The sequence below is a fragment of the Mizuhopecten yessoensis genome, unplaced genomic scaffold (genome assembly GCF_002113885.1).
Source record: "Mizuhopecten yessoensis strain PY_sf001 unplaced genomic scaffold, ASM211388v2 scaffold10603, whole genome shotgun sequence".
Lineage (NCBI taxonomy): Eukaryota > Metazoa > Mollusca > Bivalvia > Pectinida > Pectinidae > Mizuhopecten > Mizuhopecten yessoensis.
The window spans coordinates 669,285-692,326 of NW_018408629.1; the positions used below are offsets into that span (position 1 = coordinate 669,285).

The window sequence follows — 23,042 nt, forward strand, 5'->3', positions numbered from 1 at the left end:
ATCGTGATATATCTTTGCGCCACTATTAATCAGACAGGATGTGGTAACTAGTACTCCAGAGTTTCCCTACCAGTTTCCGTTTCAGGACCTACTCTATGAAAGAGCTGGAAATATTTGCATCACAGCAGACTTGGAAAGAAAACTAAAGACTTAGACTTTAAAGGCCAAGTTTTGTTATAAGATCTGATAGTTCAATGTTTAACACATCACATAATACCAGGCAAGTCCATAGGAAAGTTTTCTTACCAAGTTGACACTGTAACAAATAGTAGACTCAGGTCTTAATAATTAGTTGTTGGTTTGTCAAGACAGTTCAGGCGATTCGTTCTAAATCTTTAAAATCATCAAAGGTGTTGCTTTTAATCCCATTGTCCACAGGATCTATAGCGGTATCGAGCTTATTGAACGCCAGAACCAGTTTAATTACCTTCAAGGTTGATCAAATCTATGTTTGTTGAATGACAAAAATATTAATTTATTTTTCAAGGTAGATATTGTCAAAGATAACACCGAAATTCTACAACAGCACACAATAGAAATGTAATTTACAGAGACTTATCTACTGGGTTTATTCTACACTAGTGATAGAGGATTAACAACAGAACTGTTGGGACAATTCAAATTTAAATGAAATAAAAAAAATGTGTACATTAATGTTTAAAACAGATGTCCATTTGAATATACTGGCTTTGTGTAATGTGTGTTACACAAAACTGTTTATAACGTATAATAGTAATTACAATTGGATGCATAGTTTGGCACACATAACAAAAAGCTTAAAGGTGATAGGTAAGTTTGGTCACTGTCAGATTATTATGCTAATTAATTATAAATCTATTTATAACTCGTGCAGTTGTGTTATAAACTTGAGTACTATTACCGGGTGTTGTATTTCCCTCTTTAGATATATATATATAAACAGACTTGTGTGTTTGCCAAATAACTGTGTCGAGAAATTAAAACTTGAATATATTCACACTGATACCTTGATGATTATGTCATTAAATATCTTACCGCAAATTAAGTTTCGCAGCATATACATCACAGATAGATAAAAGGAAGATCTGACATATCAGTCATATATCTAAGCTATTAACACTCAAATGGACCCGCAAATGAATTCTTAAATCCAAAGTTTGCAGAAAAAATCATTTAGATCTTACCACAGAAATGCAAATGATAAATTATTTTAGCCTAGCTGTACAATTGTAGCTAGGTAGTACAGCATGAACTGGTTATCCATTTAAAGCTGTATCAAAATCAGGCCGGGGCTGTATTATTATAAATCCGATCGGAATAATATTGACCATTTCTCAACTCAGAATGCCATTAAGCTTATATTATTAAACTAAAAAAGTCCTTACTTGAACTCAGATCCTTACTCACACTGATGAGTTGATCAATGAATATCCTTCCTATATTTTGTAACCTGAACTGTGAACTGTGAATTAACGAAGAGTTAAATATATTTTTTCCTAACTTGAACTTGGTTGAGTTGCATATATATATATAGTCTCTTCCTAGGCTACATTTTATGACTTGAGCTGTAATGAATTGAATGTAAGGCTGTAGAAGATAGAGCTGTCTCATTTTAAACACTGGGGTGTGTTCTATGTCACATCTGTCCTCAATCTGTCCATGGTCAGAAACGTGACGTCGCAATTATAGAAATCAAATTAGCAGGTATGTCATATTATAGTGGGAGGTTGGTGCAGTATGAAGCATTTTTCTTTACAATAAATCTGTTTGAAATAATCGTTGAACATTTCGTTTGGTACATGCATGAATTTAAAACAAGGACCAATGGGATCAAAAGATTCAATAATGAACGTTTAGTATGTGTGTCAATCCATAGAAGATCACAATTTTACCTTCAGTGATGTAGAATTGAATTCGATTAAAAGTATTTTTGCGTTTTCCACATCAATATCAAGTATTTCTATACTACATTTGTATACAATGTATTAAGTTTTGCTTATATTTTTTTTTTTTTTTTTTTTAAAGTTTTCACTTAATTGTAAAATATGGATGAAAAGGTTAGTACAAATGTTAATGTTGTCAATCTAAATATTATTTCTTTTCTTAGGGAGAATATTGCAGTACACGATGTAGTATATAGATATATACCGGACTACAGTACACGATGTAGTATATAGATATATACCGGACTACAGTACACGATGTAGTATATAGATATATACCGGACTACAGTACACGATGTAGTATATAGATATATACCGGACTACAGTACACGATGTAGTATATAGATATATACCGGACTACAGTACACGATGTAGTATATAGATATATACCGGACTACAGTACACGATGTAGTATATAGATATATACCGGACTACAGTACACGATGTAGTATATAGATATATACCGGACTACAGTACACGATGTAGTATATAGATATATACCGGACTACAGTACACGATGTAGTATATAGATATATACCGGACTACAGTACACGATGTAGTATATAGATATATACCGGACTACAGTACACGATGTAGTATATAGATATATACCGGACTACAGTACACGATGTAGTATATAGATATATACCGGACTACAGTACACGATGTAGTATATAGATATATACCGGACTACAGTACACGATGTAGTATATAGATATATACCGGACTACAGTACACGATGTAGTATATAGATATATACCGGACTACAGTACACGATGTAGTATATAGATATATACCGGACTACAGTACACGATGTAGTATATAGATATATACCGGACTACAGTACACGATGTAGTATATAGATATATACCGGACTACAGTACACGATGTAGTATATAGATATATACCGGACTACAGTACACGATGTAGTATATAGATATATACCGGACTACAGTACACGATGTAGTATATAGATATATACCGGACTACAGTACACGATGTAGTATATAGATATATACCGGACTACAGTACACGATGTAGTATATAGATATATACCGGACTACAGTACACGATGTAGTATATAGATATATACCGGACTACAGTACACGATGTAGTATATAGATATATACCGGACTACAGTACACGATGTAGTATATAGATATATACCGGACTACAGTACACGATGTAGTATATAGATATATACCGGACTACAGTACACGATGTAGTATATAGATATATACCGGACTACAGTACACGATGTAGTATATAGATATATACCGGACTACAGTACACGATGTAGTATATAGATATATACCGGACTACAGTACACGATGTAGTATATAGATATATACCGGACTACAGTACACGATGTAGTATATAGATATATACCGGACTACAGTACACGATGTAGTATATAGATATATACCGGACTACAGTACACGATGTAGTATATAGATATATACCGGACTACAGTACACGATGTAGTATATAGATATATACCGGACTACAGTACACGATGTAGTATATAGATATATACCGGACTACAGTACACGATGTAGTATATAGATATATACCGGACTACAGTACACGATGTAGTATATAGATATATACCGGACTACAGTACACGATGTAGTATATAGATATATACCGGACTACAGTACACGATGTAGTATATAGATATATACCGGACTACAGTACACGATGTAGTATATAGATATATACCGGACTACAGTACACGATGTAGTATATAGATATATACCGGACTACAGTACACGATGTAGTATATAGATATATACCGGACTACAGTACACGATGTAGTATATAGATATATACCGGACTACAGTACACGATGTAGTATATAGATATATACCGGACTACAAAGTTGTATTGGAGCTCTATGTTGAAGCATCATGAATACTTAGCCTATATATATCAGTAATGCTTTAAACATTTTGACCTGTGGTTATTATTATTTTTTATCCCAAACCAAAATGGGGATATAGTATATTGCTGTCTGTGGGTTTGTAGTCAGCTGAGTTAGTGCTTTATCTACAGGGAATCAACCCAGTGCCCCCTGTGGTTCCTCCATCCAAGTCTCTCATCCTCCACACTTGAGTTCACAGAGCAGTGTTCCCTCAGCCTCTGTACCTTATAGCTAGGTACATCTGTCAGCGTGGCTAATGTAATCTTAAAGATTCTCCATTCAAAAACATGTTGTAAAGATGTTACACAAACATCAGTTACCAACATGTTTCATACACTATTAGCTTATTAAAATATGCTAAGAAATTTCGAATTTTCTTAAATCAATATTTTTTGAAAAAATGAATAAAACATTGCACGTTTTATGAAATGCTTATCAATGTAAACCCCTACGAGGAAATGTTTTACTTAATATCAAGATAATAAAATTCCGTAAAATTTTGTGATTCTTTTTTTACTGATAATGTTAAGCTGGTAAAACTTTGAACAGAGACCCGCGTGTGAGCTCTGAATGGGATTTCTGTGTAGTGTGGGGCTCGTGGGAAGACACAAGTTATTATAGGTGTAGTCGGGATAACTTATACCTGAGTCTTGGGTATATCACATGGTACATCTACCTGCAGATGTATATACAAAGCTTATATTTGGCTTATGTTTCTTTTAACGCATTCCTTGTATATGTTACATCAACTGAAAACCTTCCTTTTATTCTTATTTCATTTCAGTACATACTATGATTTTGATGATAACATGACTATGGTTTTTAAATCTCTCAGTGGGGAGTTTATGAAGATACAAAGTCTTCGCTTGGCATTGGAATTTATTGAGATTGACGAGAGGTGGAAATCGGAGATTCCACTAACCGATAAGATATTATATAAATAAAATGAAAATAATATAGATTTTTTTTATTTCAAATAAATAAATGGTAGAGTGCAAATTCAGACTCAAAACTAGACAAAATCAAATGTTAGATTATTCTTTGCAAAAAATTTGTTTTGTACTGTAACACCTCAGTATATAATGCCCTTCATTTCTTTTGCTTTACATCATTCAAGGTCCTTCTAAAAACATTTTGAAAATTAAAAGCAACTTTTGCTTCAACCTTTCGCCAACATACCATCATTTATCAAGGTACTGTTCTGTCTTTTTTCTTAAGAATTCCTTTATTTCTTAATTTACTGCCAAACTCCCTCACAATGCCTATTTTTGACAGTATAACAAGGTTCTATTGTAGTATATGTTTGAGATTATAAATAGAAAAGTAAAATTCTCTATCTCCTTTCAAAAGGGTTTTGCACTTAAAAACCTGTGACACATGTGTTTTGAGTAGCGTTCTTAGTTGATTGATGATCAGACATGTACACAAGAATGCAACATTGATAACACCCTGATATTCCTTAATGATGACTTACTGCTAAACAAATATATTCACCCCTAAACACACATTTGAACTCTCCCAATTCAAAGGTAAGTCTCGTTCAACCGGACTCTCGTTGTCCGCGCAAGTTACGCCGAACAGAGAGTCTGGTCAAAGTCTACGATATCGTTTCGTTAAGTCAGAACAAGGCTTTATTTGACCGACTCTTGAATTACAAAGTGATCAAGTGTCGGGTTGAACGAGACTAATTCAAAGGTTGGAATAGTTCATTATGAAGTTTCAGGGGTGAATGAGTTAAGATAACTCTTACACAAATTATGTATTAGTGTAAGGTAGCATATGTTCTTAAGTCTAACATTTGTAAGATCTAACCTGTGTTTATCACTGTTAAGTATAGTTTGACCTGAACTGAATCATAAATTATTATTTCTTTTTTAAATAGACATGGAAATCTGAGATTCTTTTATTTAAATTTGAAGCTTATGAAAACTATGTGTTAAAATATACAATAATGTATATGCCTCGTCCAATTAAGATGATAAAAAGAAATATGGAAACTTCTGCTTCTATGGATATTTAAGGTTAATCAATGTATTTGAACACTTACCCATACCCAGATTAATGCATGACAAAGGGAGTTTTTGAAAAACTTTGTAGGAAAGATATCGATAAAACCTTCCTCAGAGGGAATGAAAATTGAATAAAAAGAATTAACAGGGCTACTCTTGTGGATAAGGCTATCTGTGTTCCATGAGATATCAGTTGGGTCAGGCCTGCAGATCGTGCTGTATCAGTTATACCTAAGGGGTAGATCAACAAGTGCCACTATACCATACCCACTGATAACTGTGCTTAGGATCCGATCCCAAACACATTTATGTCTTAAATATCTGCTTCCCATATTCCTGAGGTAACACATGTAAATATTGTAATAAAATTAACGTGCGATGTGTGTTAAAATATTGCCCCTATAGCTAGCCTGCCATAAGTCGAGACACTGGTGAAGGTCTATAGCAAGGTTTGGTGTGGAGCCTTGACAGCGAAAGAAGATGTTCGGAGGATATGAAAGGTTGTGGGCTATGTGTATCATTTTATTATATCTTGTTAATGTCATGTTATTATCGGGTAAGACAGGCAGACATCCCATAGTACTGAACAGGCAACACTACTGATAAATCAATACACACATCAATTTCACCTCTCACCCATTCTATACTGTTTTCACCCCCTTTACTTATCCCGGAGGGACTTCTTTTCATGTATACATTTTACCAAATCTTATACTGTATCCATTTTGTATGTTATTATTGATTGCAGACTTCTTGAACTAGTCCTTATAAATATAAAAATATAAATATGTATATATATACATCACTGTACAGTAAATATACTGTCTGCCGATTTTTTTTGCTGCAGTACGTCTTAACTTTCGCCTTTTTCACCATCTGTAATGAGGGCACATATTGTGATGACAGCCAATATAACAGGTAGTTAACAGTACACCATATATTATATAAATCACATGTGAGGGCAAAATTAACACTGGGCGATTACGGATTTTACTGGTGAATGGGAAAGTTTGACTTGGCCAAAGTTTTCGAGTACTTAAATATAGCAATTCTATTGAAAAGTGGTGTTTTTTTAATCAACTCATTTATTTTGTGTTGAAATACAAAACAGTTGATTATATTTAACCAAAGGTCACATAAATGTACTGACATAGATTCATCGATTATTAAAGGTTTTTGCATCAAAAAGTGGACAATAAATTCAGTTCAATATTTGTCATTGGAATTCATTTCTACCCTGTCCTTTCCAATTAGAGAGATAAGAAAAATAAATTCACACATCTAATTTGTTTAACCTTTAATTTCATCTTACTTCGCTTAGTCTGCTAACTTGTTCTTTTAGCAGCATTATTAAGTGTCAAGTTCTAGGATGTTGATTCAATGACCTCAAGTGTCTTCAGAGATACAGATACTGTTACCGGTATGTTGTTTTTTATGGATATCATGGGTGTGATTTATATTATTAACATCTAGTGATGTCACAATATACATATATATAGGGTGGACAGGAGATTGCCACCTATCTGAACATTTCACATCCTTATATGTAGACATTCTGTACGGAGGTCTGACTTCATTATCACTAGTATTGGGCCAGTCAACCACACAAGAATGCTGGTACCGTAATAAACTCCCTTATGGCCATCAATAAACTGTGGTCATTGATATAGGCCACTCCGGCCACTCCGGTCACTCCGGTCACATTTCCTGTCCTTTGTTTATTTTGCAATAGAATTGGTTATACTTCATCCTAGTAATTGTGTTGGTGATTGAGCGAAACCAGTAAGGTGGAAATAATACGTTTCCAGCAAGGTGGTCATGTCACATTTATGGTCGATTTTGGCAGCATTGACATTCAGATCAGGTGATCAGTTGCTGGTGGTTTAATGTTTTGCAGGAAATAGGATTGTTTTTTCTAGTGATAGATGTATGATATTCAACATGTCAGCCACACAAAATACATGTATATTGATATTACGAAACTGTCTCTTTATCGGAAACATTGATCACCTGAGATGTGTATACGACTATAAAAACAATATATTTCTCATTACAGGCACGTTATATGAATACAAATCCATTTTTCGTCATTATAAGCACTGTAGATTCAATATTGCTCGGATTTGATCCTGGTGACATATTTTATAATGTGACATCTTGTATATATGTAATGTTGGTAATTATCTTCTGGTAGTGACTCGGAATATGTTCCTTTTACTGAACATGTACAATATGACAACTCTGTAAAGGGCCAATTATATATATTTCCTATAACAAATTGAGTGAAAGGAGGCAGGACCCAAATCGGATCAGTACCCAAATTGGATCACTTGTTGCAAAAATATTTTTAAATCAATAAGTGTGTCAACAGATCAGTTATAACAATGACACAGCCTTAGAATAGATAGCCATGCACCATTGTTTGTCTGTATACAGATCAGTTATAACAATGACACAGCCTTAGAATAGATAGCCATGCACCATTGTTTGTCTACAGATCAGTCATAACAATGACAAAGCCTTAGAATAGTTAGCCATGTACCATTGTTTGTCTACAGATCAGTTATAACAATGACATAGCTTTAGAATAGATAGCCATGCACCATTGTTTGTCTACAGATCAGTTATAAAAATGACATAGCCTTATAATAGATAGCGATGCACCATTGTTTGTATACAGATCAGTTATAACAACGACATAGCCTTAGAATAGATAGCCATGCGCCATTGTTTGTCTACAGATCAGTTATAACAAGGACAAAGCCTTAGAATAGATAGCCATGCAACATTGTTTGTCTACAGATCAGTTATGACAATGATACAGCCTTAGAATAGATAGCCATGCACCATTGTTGGTCTTCAGATCAGTTATAACAATGGCATAGCCTTAGAATAGATAGCCGTGCACCATTGTTTGTCTACAGATCAGCTATAACAATGACAAAGCCTTAGAATAGATAGCCATTCACCATTGTTTGTCTACAGATCAGTCATAACAATGACAAAGCCTTAGAATAGATAGCCATGCAACATTGTTTGTCTACAGATCAGTTATAACAAGGACAAAGCCTTAGAATAGATAGCCATGCAACATTGTTTGTCTACAGATCAGTTATAATAATGACATAGCCTTAGAATAGATAGCCATGGACCATTGTTTGTCTACAGATCAGTTATAACAATGACAAAGCCTTAGAATAGATAGCCATGCAACATTGTTTGTCTACAGATCAGTTATAACAAGGACAAAGCCTTAGAATAGATAGCCATGCAACATTGTTTGTCTACAGATCAGTCATAACAATGACAAAGCCTTAGAATAGATAGCCATGCAACATTGTTTGTCTACAGATCAGTCATAACAATGACAACGCCTTAGAATAGATAGCCATGCACCATTGTTGGTCTACAGATCAGCTATAACAATGGCATAGCCTTAGAATAGATAGCCGTGCACCATTGTTTGTCTACAGATCAGCTATAACAATGACAAAGCCTTAGAATAGATAGCCATGCAACATTGTTTGTCTACAGATCAGTTATGGCAATGACATAGCCTTAGAATAGATAGCCATGCTCCATTGTTTGTCTACAGATCAGTTAAAACAATGACATAGCTTTAGAATAGATAGCCATGCACCATTGTTGGTCTACAGATCAGCTATAACAATGGCATAGCCTTAGAATAGATAGCCGTGCACCATTGTTTGTCTACAGATCAGTAATAACAATGACATAGCCTTATAATAGATAGCGATGCACCATTGTTTGTCTACAGATCAGTCATAACAATGACACAGCCTTAGAATTGATAGCCATGCACCATTGTTTGTCTTCAGATCAGTTATGACAATGACACAGCCTTAGAATCGATAGCCATGCACCATTGTTTGTCTATAGATCAGTTATAACAATGACATAGCTTTAGAATAGATAGCCATGCCCCATTGTTTGTCTACAGATCAGTTATGACAATGACATAGCATTAGAATAGATAGCCATGCACCATTGTTTGTCTACAGATGATGTCCCTGCAGGTAGGGCGTTAGAATTGCACCTGCTTCCCCCATTGCATGATAGTAAGAGGTGACTAAATTTGGGATCTTATCTTTTCTCTTCTTTCTAAACAGCTTTCTTCTTCCTAATGTCTTCCTTGACAATGCCTCATTTTTGGCCTTTAGTTGAGCGTTCGCCCCTGTGAGGAAGGCTTTGGGTTCTGTCCCCCTGGCGCGACATACCAGAATGTGAAAAAATGGTAGTTTCTACTCCTGCTTACCGCTCAGTAATTTAGGAGTGGGACCACTGGTTCACCCTTTGTCAGTATAATGTGACCTGGTGGGGTGACCTGCTGGGGTGTCTTCGGCAGTATGTTTCAGTGAGGTAGCACTATAAAGTCGGCATCAGTTCCGCGCTATCACAAGGAGACAAACACGAACATATCGCAGCCTCCCAACACACACAGGCATACACCACATGCATCTTGCACACAGGGGAGGCTGTCCTTAAATGACCATAGCTGTTGATAGGACGTTTAACAATACTAAACCAAACCAAACCAATCTACAGATGATTAGTTTAAAATGTAATTCAAACTCAAAAGTCAGTGTTTTGTTTAGGTTTTTAGAAAATCATGCGCATGTTACGACTATGCATTTTGTTTTGGACTATAGGAATAAATTCACCCAATAGAAATACTTGTTTTTATATAAATTCCAAAGGTCATCATAATATGCTGACAAAAAATATTCATTTGAAGTGTAAAATACTGCAAAATTGAAGCCTTGACCTGATTTGGGTTCTGATATTCGCAAAAACCGGAACCACTGATTGGTGACATTAGAGCGTTCTATAAATATCTGATGTGAGCCCCGGGTGCTAATTGTTTTGTAAGAACACCCATTGATATTCTTCCTTTGATACAACTATAAATGAATATAATTCATCCTCAGAATTTTCAATGAATTAACAAAATGATGGTTTGGTGATCTTATTTGGGTACTGTCACCTTATATGATAATTATACATATCTAGTTGATCAGAATATATAATTTCCATCTTCCTTGTCAATTTTAATAATCAAGCTTTAAAATCTTCCTAGATGTAGATCACCAGGGATTGTTTCTATTGCAAGTTTGTTGATTTAGATCATAGCAATATAATTCGCTGGTTTCTTGGACCAAAAACAGCCAGGATCTCCCCATCAAAGTGTTAACAACCATCCAGCCTTACTTGGTATGCAGTGTAATTGACTTTAAATGGAAAACTTCAGAAAATTCATCTCCACAAAATAGCTATTGAAGTGCTTGGTTTGTGATCTAAAGTTAAGTTTTGCAGGATTTTCGGATCACAAAATTGACACTTTCCCATGAAACATTTCCTGTCTGTGCTTCACTTAGCCTGCTGAAGGCATTAATCTGTGTCTATACATCAGAGACTGCCCGTAATTTTATTTTGTGTGAGGGTTAATTTGGGGTCTCCAAGGATGCAAGGACTGTGATCAAATAACCAGCTTAGAGCATGAAAAGTAAAAATCCATATTACCCACTCCTTGTTTACTGTTTACTACAAATAAGTACAGCGCCATGGGTGTCTGGCTCCAGTTTTACCGTTAAATGAAAATTTAATTGGGTTAAGGTTATGGAAACAGCCGTACTTATTATAAACTTTTTATCATATAATTTAATTGAGGTGCCTTCAATCTTCAAGGTCAAACAAAAATATTTCTGTTTCCACCACAAGCTGTGAACATCTTCCAAATTTTTATTTTTGAATTATATCTGTAGATTGTTATTTTTAAATCACCATTATACGTTGCAGCTCCGATACTTGTGGCTAACTACTGCTTAGTGCAGTGAGTTTTGACTACATTGGTAGGTACAAGCTTTAGATTGATTAGGGTTTAAAGTCCTATCAACAGCTAAGGTCATTTAAGGAGGCTCCACCCTTTCGCAATTAACCAGCATAATTCAATGAAAGTTTCACATAATGGTTATGTCACTATGTAGAGACGATTTTATGAATATCCAAGCATTCTGATAAACTGGGGATTTTTTTGTAAAAAATACCGAAAAAAATGTCAACTTTAACACTTTCACATTTTTTGAGTGTGTGGCATTGTTCAAAACTATAACAACAATAAAATAATGAAAAGAAACATTGCTAATCAACCCTAAAAATACTGTATTTATCATAAAATATCTACAACATGTTACACAAAGTGTTTTTTATTGAAATTGTATGGATAAAAGTTATATATCAGCTAAAAGCAAATAGGACACATAGATTCATACAAAAAGAGTGAAAAATTGAACCAAATACACACAAAGTCTATATAATTAATTCATTTTACATTTTACAATAATTTTGATCCTGATCAGAGTTGTCTACCTTTAAAAAATCAGAACCTATTGCAGAGGGATAGAATTGATACAGTGACAGTTATACCAAAAACGACGGAATTTAATTCAATTACTATATTTAATTGTCAATTTACTGTTCTTTAACAAAATTACTCTCAATCATGTACACTTTGAACATCATTCCAATGCCCGCATACGCATTGTATATTTACATGTCAGGTACATATGTAACCATAGGTTATCTCATGGTATGCCGATATTATGTGCACGCACATGCACTTGCATTTTATAGGGATCTTGATATTTTACAAACCACTATTTTCACAGAGTTATTGTAATCGCATTTGTGAAATGATTTATCTGACAGAGCGTAACTCGCTCGACAACAAAAGTCGTAGCGACTCTAAGCTTGTGAACTACTGTTAGCATGTGCACATATGTACAGGTGAGATCGGTAAACAAAACGCATCAGTCTAATTAAATTCCATGCGCCTCATATACGACCTTCTTGAAGTCGTCTGATCATATGTCGGTGTTTTCCCGTCAGTTAATTAATGTCTTTGTATCATAAGCATTATTTCTGAAATACGAAAATACGACAAGAAAAACATGTGTATTGCGAAGGGTGGGAAGTCCTTAAGGACGTTATAAGCTTTAGAGGTATCAAAAGCACTGCTGTATCTTTTTAAACCTTTATTCACATTTGTAAATATGGCACACTTTGAGGCTCTACAGTTGTCTTTGCTGTATAGATGAATGAATTTAAATTATAAATGAAGTTTTATTTAAAACGAGCCATGGGCATAACATTAATATTTAAACTGAGGTAGAAGTTGGTGAGTTTGTCTTTAATAGACAATCTGTGTGCCTCCATAGTTACTGTATACATGTAACATCAGAGTTGCAGTATCATTTTGTGGTATACGCCGGGCCTTTAAGTGGTAAGCCATGTTTGTGGTATACGCCGGGCCTTTAAGTGGTAAGCCATGTTTGTGGTATACACCAGGACTTTAAGTGGTAAGCCATGTTTGTGGACTCCATGGTGTGAATAGTTGATCTATACTGATTCAACCAGAGACAGACGTATTATGCTGCAAATTTGCTTGTGATGGCGGTGGTGCCATGTGTATGCAGTGGTCTGTGTTACACTGCACTGTATATACCATATATGTCATGNCCCCCCCCCCCCCCCCCCCCCGCAATAAGTGTTCCCGACACTTTCTTCCATCCTCTATACTCCAGGGGTTATGCTCACTAACGCTATCTGCACCCCTGGAATATGTCATAGCAAAACTGAAGGCACGCTGCTAGCTATTTTATTGGTGTCGGGTAAAAAAAACACGCGACTGTTAGATTCTTTGATTGATATCAAAGGATCAAACTAGTCTTCTTGTCTCACCCACAAGGTGGTGTTAACTGAGAGTTGGATTTTGCTGACACATTCCCAGAGTGTAGAGAGCGAAAGTGAGCGTAATTCATGGAGTGTCATGGATCAGATCAACCACATGCAACGTCCTCCTTACCCATATTATAAACCTTTAAAAGAAAAAGACCATCACATAAGTTTAAATATATTAATATTTATATTCTTATACTCTTGTTGCAATCATAACTTTCAGAACAAACAATTGCAAATAGCTCGAACAATCAGGATGATTCAGGTTTATACAGACCGTAGCTTATACCAGTCAGACAGTGTAATTCAGTTTGTGCACAGTGTCATGTCCTGATGCATAAATAGAAATAGGGCTTTGAAAGCTAACGAATACAACATTAACAATATCTTTACTCCTGGTGGAATATTCGTAGTACATACATTTGTATCCATCAAAGGCTGTCCCTATTCCGTCTTTGCGTATTGCAGAGTTATCTTCTCTTGAGAGCAGGAATTGATTGTTACGTCATTTGTTTGTGAGAGTTATGTCATCAATGTTTGAGAAAACAACGTAATTTTCACACACAAACCAATGACGAAACATGCAAACTTGCTCTCAAGAGAAGATAACTCTGCAATACGCAAAGACGGAATACAGACATGATATCAACAACAGTGATGTTTAGTGAGCAGTCCCTGCTAAGGCCATGTACTAAACCGAGAGTTTCCTAGTGTATCATGCAGAAAATTTTGGCTACGATTTCTCGTGCTATTGATTAATAGTCAAGTTGAAGAATTTTTGTGGTAGTGATACTCGGGTGAACTTGTTGTGGGTACATGAATGTCATTTGGTGCGGTTCAGTGTTATATCAATTATTGATTTACCGATATCTAAAGCTATGTAATTCTTGTATGATTCATTTGTACTTGATTCACTGTTCAGTATTCACTGTTCGCTGGTTGATTTGTATGTTTATTCACTATTCAACATGCTATTAGAATATTGAGATTCACATTCTTAATGGTTCAGTTGTTTAATTCACCTTTTCAAAAACTAAATATAATATAGTCAAATTTGTATTAAGCGACCTCCTTTAAGGAAAAATTGAAACCTGTCCTTCATTAAAATTTGTCTTTTGATAAAGTTTGACCATAATAAAAATAATAATAATAACTGGAGGTTTTTATATACCGCTTTATCACAACCTAGTATATCGGTCGTCTCAAAGCGGTTCACAAATTATTATCCGTGGTTATAGGGCCTTTGCATCCAGCAAATACCTTTCTCAACTCCCTGGGGAGCATACAGTAGGTGCTGCCATTTCTAACAGCTAGCATTCAACAATTTTAGCACTGCCCAACCACATACTCATTTACAGCTGAGTAGACTGGAACAAGCGAAGTAAAGTACCTTGCTCAAAGATTCAACCCAGTGCCGTGCCGTGACACGAACATGCAACCCTTCAGTCACGAGCCCGGCGTCCTTTCCACTAGACTACATGCCTCCATAAACTGATCGACCCTCATCCCGCATGTTTGTATACAATATAAAAATCAACTTAATATTGCTATATGACTATCATTATTATCATATTTGATGTAATAATGAGATCAGTGAAGGGTAAATGACATATGGGGTGCCATTATTTAGACACATTTTCCCTCAAACAGCCTAATTTATATCATGACTATGGTATATAATGTGGCAGTCACATCAAGGTCTCTTTTTCTCAATTTCAAGTTGGACTCCGTTGAAAAAAGTAAAATATCTGTAGTTACGTATTTCCATTTTAGTATTTGTTTCCATTCAGTACACTTGTAAGAGCACTATTTTGGTTGCAGAAGTTGTGTTACATACGAACAGGATGACTTCTGGAAGATAAAAATCTGAAATTTCACGAGAAGTGTTAAAATCTTGAAATACTCAGTCAGAAAAACTTTCAGTGGAACTCTTCTTTGCCATTTTTACTGATGAAGTGGTACCATCTTCCTTAAAAGATAAATGAAAAGGATTGTATGGCTGATATACATGTTGGATGATATAAAACCTTTGCCTCCCATTCACACGTACATGGCTTCAGGGAAAAATAACTTCAGATTTGTGTTTGATGTATGATTTTAGTTTAATATAAGAACGTCATGTTGGTATGTATACATAAAAAACGGTTTCTAGTCCTGCCTGACAGGCATATCTTGTATCTCCGTAATCTTCTAGCTGACCTGGATGAGGTCAGTGACAGTCGTACATGTATACATTTTCAAATGTAAAAATGTTTTTAAATTGAAGTGCAGGCTCTTCAAAGTTAGAGTGTTTTTAAAAACTGGAGAAAGCCTTTTCTTCAAAGTAGCAATGTTTTTAAAACTAGAGTTGCTTTTCAAAGTAAGAATGTCTTTAAAAGTGAAGAGTGTGGGGTTTTTTCAAGGTAAAAAAGCTTAGATATTTAAAAGTAGCATTTTCAAAGCAGGAAAGTTTTAAGGTGAGTATATGTGTGTGCTAGTGTTATCGTAAACACACAGTCACTTTAATAGTCACTTTAATGTGATTTGGAATTAGAACTGTCTGGTTTAAAAATATGTCAAGGACGTCATTTATCAAATGGAAGGGATGAAACTGACACGATTTAAGATGAGGTGATAGGTGTATTTGACTGACATCATCGGTTGGAAGTGACAAGATAACTCACTGGGTGAACATGCATGTTGACCGAGTTTTCAGTCTGGAAATGTTGTTGACTACAGTTTAATTTTTTGCCCTAAAATTTCTGTGTAGTGTTTTCACACTTTACGTTTTCTGACCTACCTTTATGACATTTCTGTTAAAACATTTTGTTATAAACACAGTATCTTTCTTATCATGTTGTTTTTATAAAAGTTAAAATGCGGAATTGAGGAGAAAAAGGGGCAAAAATTATAGATTTCGACAGTTTCCTCAGTGAGGGTCCAAAGTGAAGAAAGGGGGAATTCATGCTTGGATGAATTTTTCTTCAAAGTTGGACCAAGAAAAGAATGGGTATATCAATGTAGGAATGAAAGAATGAAGATGAGCAATATGATATGTGATGCTTCAGTGGTTTCCATGTAGAGGGACCAAAGTGAACAAGGGATTATAGCATTGATGAGTATTGTTAAACAAATAAATATGCATGCATGGATGGAGGTGAAGATGTGAAAGAACTGGGTTTTAGTAGGAAGTGTATGTTATAAGAAAAACATAGTGACACTGTGATAGTGAGAAAATGAAGGAACTAGGTTTTAAGAGAAAGTGTATTTTTGGAAGAATGGAGTCGCCAGTGAAGATGAAAAGGAATCAAGTTTTAGGAGAGCTATAGTGTGAAGAAATATGGAGGTTCACGTGAAGATGAGCTGGTTTTAGGAGAGAGAGATTCGGTGAGGAAGGACGAGTGTAAAAGGAGATGTTGTGGTTATAAAAAGGAACACAAGTCTGGCGATAAGTTTGTAGGGTTTCCTGTTGTTATCATCTCTACTGGTGAAGGTCATCTCTACAAGGCGTGTCAATTGAGGATGCCAAAGAGAATTGGCTGGGTCTGGTATCCTACACATAGAAACTCTTTCAATTACACACTTCATTACCGTTTACTTACACAATCATTACTTGTACACATCGGGCTGGTAAACGTTACCAAGTGCATTCTCAAACTATTGCAAAAATTAGGATACATTTTTTCTTTGCCCTTTTCTTTTTGATTCCAATTGCAAGCAAATGTTGTGTTTATCAAAACCAGACAATTGCAAAAATCTGCTTTCAAAAGTGTTAGACAAATCTGACATGGGCATAATCTGTTGGCAGTGATCGGAATAAGACGCTAGTAGGTATTTTGGGATTATATCTTTTGAAGCCCAATAAGATGATTATTGAAAATTTACAGATTTCACAACATGCCATAGAATTTGAAAGAAATGGGTTTTTTTTAACTTTTTTTTATTATCAGAAATGAAGTCAGATTTTTAAAAATAAAAGAAATCTTCGTCAAGCTTCCCATACATTCAAATGTTTATACACTGTGTAAGCATTAATGGGGTAAGGATTTCAAAGTCTGGCATGTAAATCAATCATTTTATTTATGCAGTATTTAAGGTGAAGGTCAAAAGCTTATTAATTTGTATTAAGAATGAATAAAAATTGAGTAAGCTTTGTATTCAAAAACAAGTAATGCATTTGTTTGTATTTCAAAGCTTAAGTTGACTAATCGTGTATAAATGAGTAGTGCACACATCACACATTCCTTGTGGTGTTAAAACAGATGCTGTTTGTGTAAACAATTAATTTACATGTGAATTCACTACCTGGTTAGATTACGTGCCCAATTCTTTGTGCGTTTCTGGGCTGAGTCTGTATAAGTTGTTCATGTAGATGTGGTAGTCCAAGGTTCTGTATAACATTGTATACTGCGGTATTTTGTAATTATATGTATATAAATCATGAATTTATGAACTACATGCTGCTTAAATCTGGTAACGAATTCAAATATTCAAAAATGAAAGTACAAAGAAAACTGTTGATAATTTCAATAAAATATGTTTTTGTTTTGCTTGGTTGCCAACATGTTTCAGACTGTTTTGTCCTTCTGGGCAGGCAGTTATTAGGGGGCAATATTAGAATGAATGTTATATGATGAAGTTTGAGTGGTACAATTGATTCTTGGAGATTATACCCCGCTACTGTTGTTGAAGTTGAATGTTTGTTAACAGATCAATCAAATCACAATTCTACTGACTTTCTAACAATAATTGTTTAAATTAGCTCGAAAATTGTGGTGTAGGACTAGCTTAATAGCAGCTAGGTTTAACTAACTTGTTTCATAATTGTTGTAAAATATATAAAGTTTATATATATGATTTTAATGAAAATCAGTTGGGAAGCATATTCACATTTAAATTAATTAAAATTCATAGTAGGATTCAACTCGATACCATATTTTTGTATGGGATATCAATATTTACTTAACAGGAAATCGAGCTATAGTAAACATGACAGAAAGGATGACACTTTTAAAATACTCAATTTTATTGTGTTGTTATTGAAATACAGAGGAAATGAAATCACTGGGCTGTAGGGAAGAAAAATAAGTGACTTAAGTGCATAGATGTAGTAGGTGTAAACTTCCTAGTTGGGAGAATAAATACTGCGTTCAGTACGGTGTACTAAATGTAATAGCTCGTCCTTTATATACCCATAATTGGTTTAGCAATATTAGAAGAAAGGGTATCGGGTTGCTCTCTTACCTTTCCAATTTACTGTCAGCTAAAGCAATAAATAGAACTTAACTTCAATTACATTTCACAGAAACAGGGTCAAGTTCAAGATGTCACAGAGCTGTTTCTTTTTTCATAGAGATAATTTCCCTTTAGCCTAAATATAAGTGGGTTTTAAGCTTGAGACTAGTGATACACATTTCCAGATTCTTTTTGTAGGATAGAAAAACCATTAAAAAATGTTTACTTGTGTTTTAGAACATTTTTTAAGTAGGTAAAAGATAATTAATGAAATTTTATTATTTTCTTTATGGTTTAATGATCGGGCTGAATGGTTGTAGGAAACTTCTGTAGCTATCTGCAAGACGTTCCTTTTCAAATCTTTTAAGATATTTTAAGAAAGTGATTCTACAACTATGAATATTTTCATGTTTTATTTAAAGTTTTTGTTTGAATCCTAGGATGTGTTTGTTCTATTTTCTATTTAATAATTTAGAAAATATTTGTAATTGAAATTTTACTCTGTGTCATTAGCTATGCTCATGCATATGATTTTACTTTGACGAGTCTGCAAATTTTTACCTTGATTAAGTGTTGTTAATTACACTGGAACAATAAATATACTTTTTAGCTAATTGACACTTGATACCAGTAAGTCACACAGCCAATTGTGTCTAATGTCATTATTGTAATGATACAAGGAGTGAAGTTTTCAAATAAAAAAAAAAATTGAAAGCGTGTGATTGTAAAAATATGTGCGGTTTTGTCTGTATTATCTGGAAATTATCATTTTGAATCCAAAGACTTGTGTGATTTTTTTTACTCAATTTTAATATTTTATAAAATATAAAGGATTGAAAATTTACTTTTATGTGTGATTAAGCTGGGAGAGCTTTATCCACTAGATTGTGAGGTTTGTGTTTGAAGTACTATAGAGGTATGAGGCAGGGAGATAAAGTAGAGTCCGCTGTCTTATCCGGTGTCCTTGTTATCTACGGGGGTTTGTCTGTACCACACTCCAGTGTTGACTATATAATATATATAATGTATTCACAACGTAGTGTCAAATGAACAGTTAAAACTAAACAACTTCCAGACCTGTACATGCATATTTGTAGACAGTTAGGGTTGTCGCATTGTTTGGGGAAATACCACTGTCAAAGGTTAATTTTCAAAACTATATTGTACATGTATATACAGTAAATATCATTGGCACTGGAATGAAATATATCTGATATGTACATGAACTTATCCAGATTTATTCTTTTATAGAAAAGTAAACAAATTTCATATTTATATCACTTGAAACCAATTAAAAATTAATTATTCTTAATTCCTAGCTACTAATGTAAATGCTATATGGCATTTATATTAAAAATAAAATTCCTTATGAACAATGAATGATGTAGCATTCTTTAATGAAACATTCAAAGTTGAATAGATGCATTGCTTTCAGACGGTAAAATGGGTGTTAATTACATATGAAGGGGAAAATTACCACTGGATAAATATGGATTTGACCAGTGAAGGACAGAACATTTGACTGGACCAAAGTATCTAGGGATACAGTAGCTCTGACCTAAACTTGGTCAGAATTTATTCATCACGGGGAACACTGTCTTACGCTAAGAATTACTAAATGGCACAACCAAGCAGGAATGATCTAATTTTGTGTCTCATGCCATTGAACAAAAAATGTGAACAGTATAGTTTTGTATTTGTATTGTTGACTATATATATCTTGTGGTAAATATTTGTTTGTTATAGAAGAATATTTATAAGTTGTACCCGGTTGTTTGTTTTACAGAAAATGTCCGCCAACTCTTGCGGCTGCACTAGGCCGAGCTGTCGTCGAAGAGATTCTCAAGTCAGACCTTACAGACTACGAGGAGGATGTGCCGAGTTCTGGGCAGGGTGAAGAAAATAATGGGCAGACAACTGAGATTATAAAGAAGGATCCACCCACAGGTATGTATACAGGTTAAGGTGAAAATACCAATATTAAACAAGGAAGTTGTTGGTATACAGGAAGTTTAATTTTAGAGCTATCGCTTTTCACCCTCAGTAACGAGGGCAAATTAATGATGACAAATATAGATCAGTTTACATGTACTTCACACAAGATATTCAGTGAACAGTGAAATTAACACTAGGCTCATTCGGATATAATTGGTGAAAGATGAATATTTTATTGGGCAAAAGTTTCCTGATGCTGTTTTTAGTTATAATCTGTTAATTAGTGGAATCTTGCTTGTAAAGACAATTTTTTTGCAAAGTCAATTTTTATGATGAATGGAGTACAGTTAGATCAAATTTGATTTAATTTGTTCCTAAAAAGACAATTTTACTATATTTCCAAGTCTAGATATTGCAATTTGCTGTTTTGTTTATTACAGTACTTGAAGCCCAGATCTTGTGTACGCACACAATTGAAGTACTACACGACATCTGTAAAAAATGGCGCGAAAATCTGCCTCATTTGTCTCCCCCTCCCAAAGTGTCCAAATCCTACCTCCACGAAATCAAGAATACTCGACGAAAAATGGAAGATCGTCATGTGATATTGCCTGACCTCAATTCATTGTTCAATTTGAAGGTAGAAGACGGATTAAACTGAGCATCCTTCATATATCAAACACATTTTAACACAGTATTCTAGCTAAACAGGTCGTAGATGTGAAATAATGAAAATTGTTTTCGACATGTGTATAAAATATATTTTTCTATGTGAATACTGCTGACACAATAATATAGTGAAGCCATTTGTGACTGTGGTATTCTATAAGATAATTATTTTCCAGACTCCATTTTCATGAATGTCCCTAACTTTTCCACAGGAAAGCATTACTGAAGTTTTTCTTCACTCTAGATTTTCCTTAATTTTCATTTTTTCCAATAGACAAAAATGCAGTTAAGGAATTACACTAAGTTACTAGTGTGGAAACATTCATTTTAGCAGTGCTTCTACAATGTATTGTGACAAGTTGTTTTGATGTGTTTACACAAAAATATCTCCACTCTGATCTGGTAAATGAGTAGTAAGCCTGAAAGAATCCTTTTGCTGTAATGGGTCCCATCCCTTGGAAATTTATTTGAAAATCAACCCCAAAAAACTTCAAACTAATTATTGAACATTTCCTTGAAAAAATTGCCTCATGATGTATTTAATGCAATACAGTACTCAAAACTAATGATTAAACTTTATTGTCACAGGACCAGCCTCCACAGTCATATTATGCAGTTTTTGACGGCCACGCGGGAGTGGAGGCGGCCACCTACGCAGCCACACACTTACATTGCCACCTTGTCCGCTGTGAAGAGTTCCAGAAAAATCCTGCGGGCGCCCTCAAATGTGCTTACAAGGGTACAGATGAAAAGTATCTACTAAAGGCTGAGAGGGAGGTAAGATCCATTTGGTTAACCCATTCACCCATGGAGGCACATTTGAACAGTTCCAGTTCAAAGGTTGGAATAGTTCATTATGAAATTTCAGGGGTGAATGAGCTAAGGTGTAGGTATGGTAGGCAAACTGATCAATTAATTACATAAGAGATTATTTCAGTGGTGGGTTCAGAGCAGGTGGTGTTTTTAGGAAATGTCTTTGAATATGTCTAATATTATATTTTCTGAAGTAATAACCTATAGCTAAAAGGGTCTAATAAATTCACGAAGAGATAATTTTAAGAAGCAAAAATATACTTCGATATTGAGCTTGGTAGATTTTAAAAACAATATATTTATGTATTGTGATATTAGGACAAAATTGTACTATTTTGCTATTGGCTTGTGCCTGTTACATTATAATGAATACCAATTTGGGGTTCTCATATACTGCTTTATTACAATGTAGGTCGTCTTAAAGTGGTAACAGTTGTTGATACAAAGTTGTTAGGGATTCTATTTTCTGAATTACAGAAGCTGAAGAGTGGATCTACGGGTGTGTCTATTTTGATCAGGGAAAACAAATTACATCTGGCCTGGCTAGGGGACTCGCAGGCCATGCTTGTAAAGAACGGGGAGGCTGTGGTGTTGATGGACCCACACAAACCAGAGAGAGAGGTAAGGGACACTGGCTAGGTTTGTTAGGGTGCCAATGATCGTGTCGGGTGGTGAGTGGGGACTAACAGAGTGATATTCCCACAGATTGAGACTACGGACTGATAAGTGATATGTTTCAGCATCTAGTACTCATATTACTTAATAATATTCTTTGGTTAATAATTAATACTGTTCATTACT

At 34.7% G+C, this 23,042-nt stretch overlaps 1 protein-coding gene across 1 annotated transcript in view; it reads left to right on the top strand.

Moving 5' to 3' along the window:
* LOC110461312 (protein phosphatase 1E-like) overlaps positions 1-23,042 on the top strand; it is a 41,262-nt gene that overhangs the window by 11,865 nt on the left and 6,355 nt on the right. Inside the window, exons 2-5 of the mRNA XM_021514738.1 lie at positions 20,611-20,771; positions 21,200-21,399; positions 22,017-22,205; positions 22,719-22,862. Coding sequence (XP_021370413.1) covers positions 20,611-20,771; positions 21,200-21,399; positions 22,017-22,205; positions 22,719-22,862 — 694 coding nt within the window. The remainder of the gene's footprint in view (positions 1-20,610; positions 20,772-21,199; positions 21,400-22,016; positions 22,206-22,718; positions 22,863-23,042) is intronic.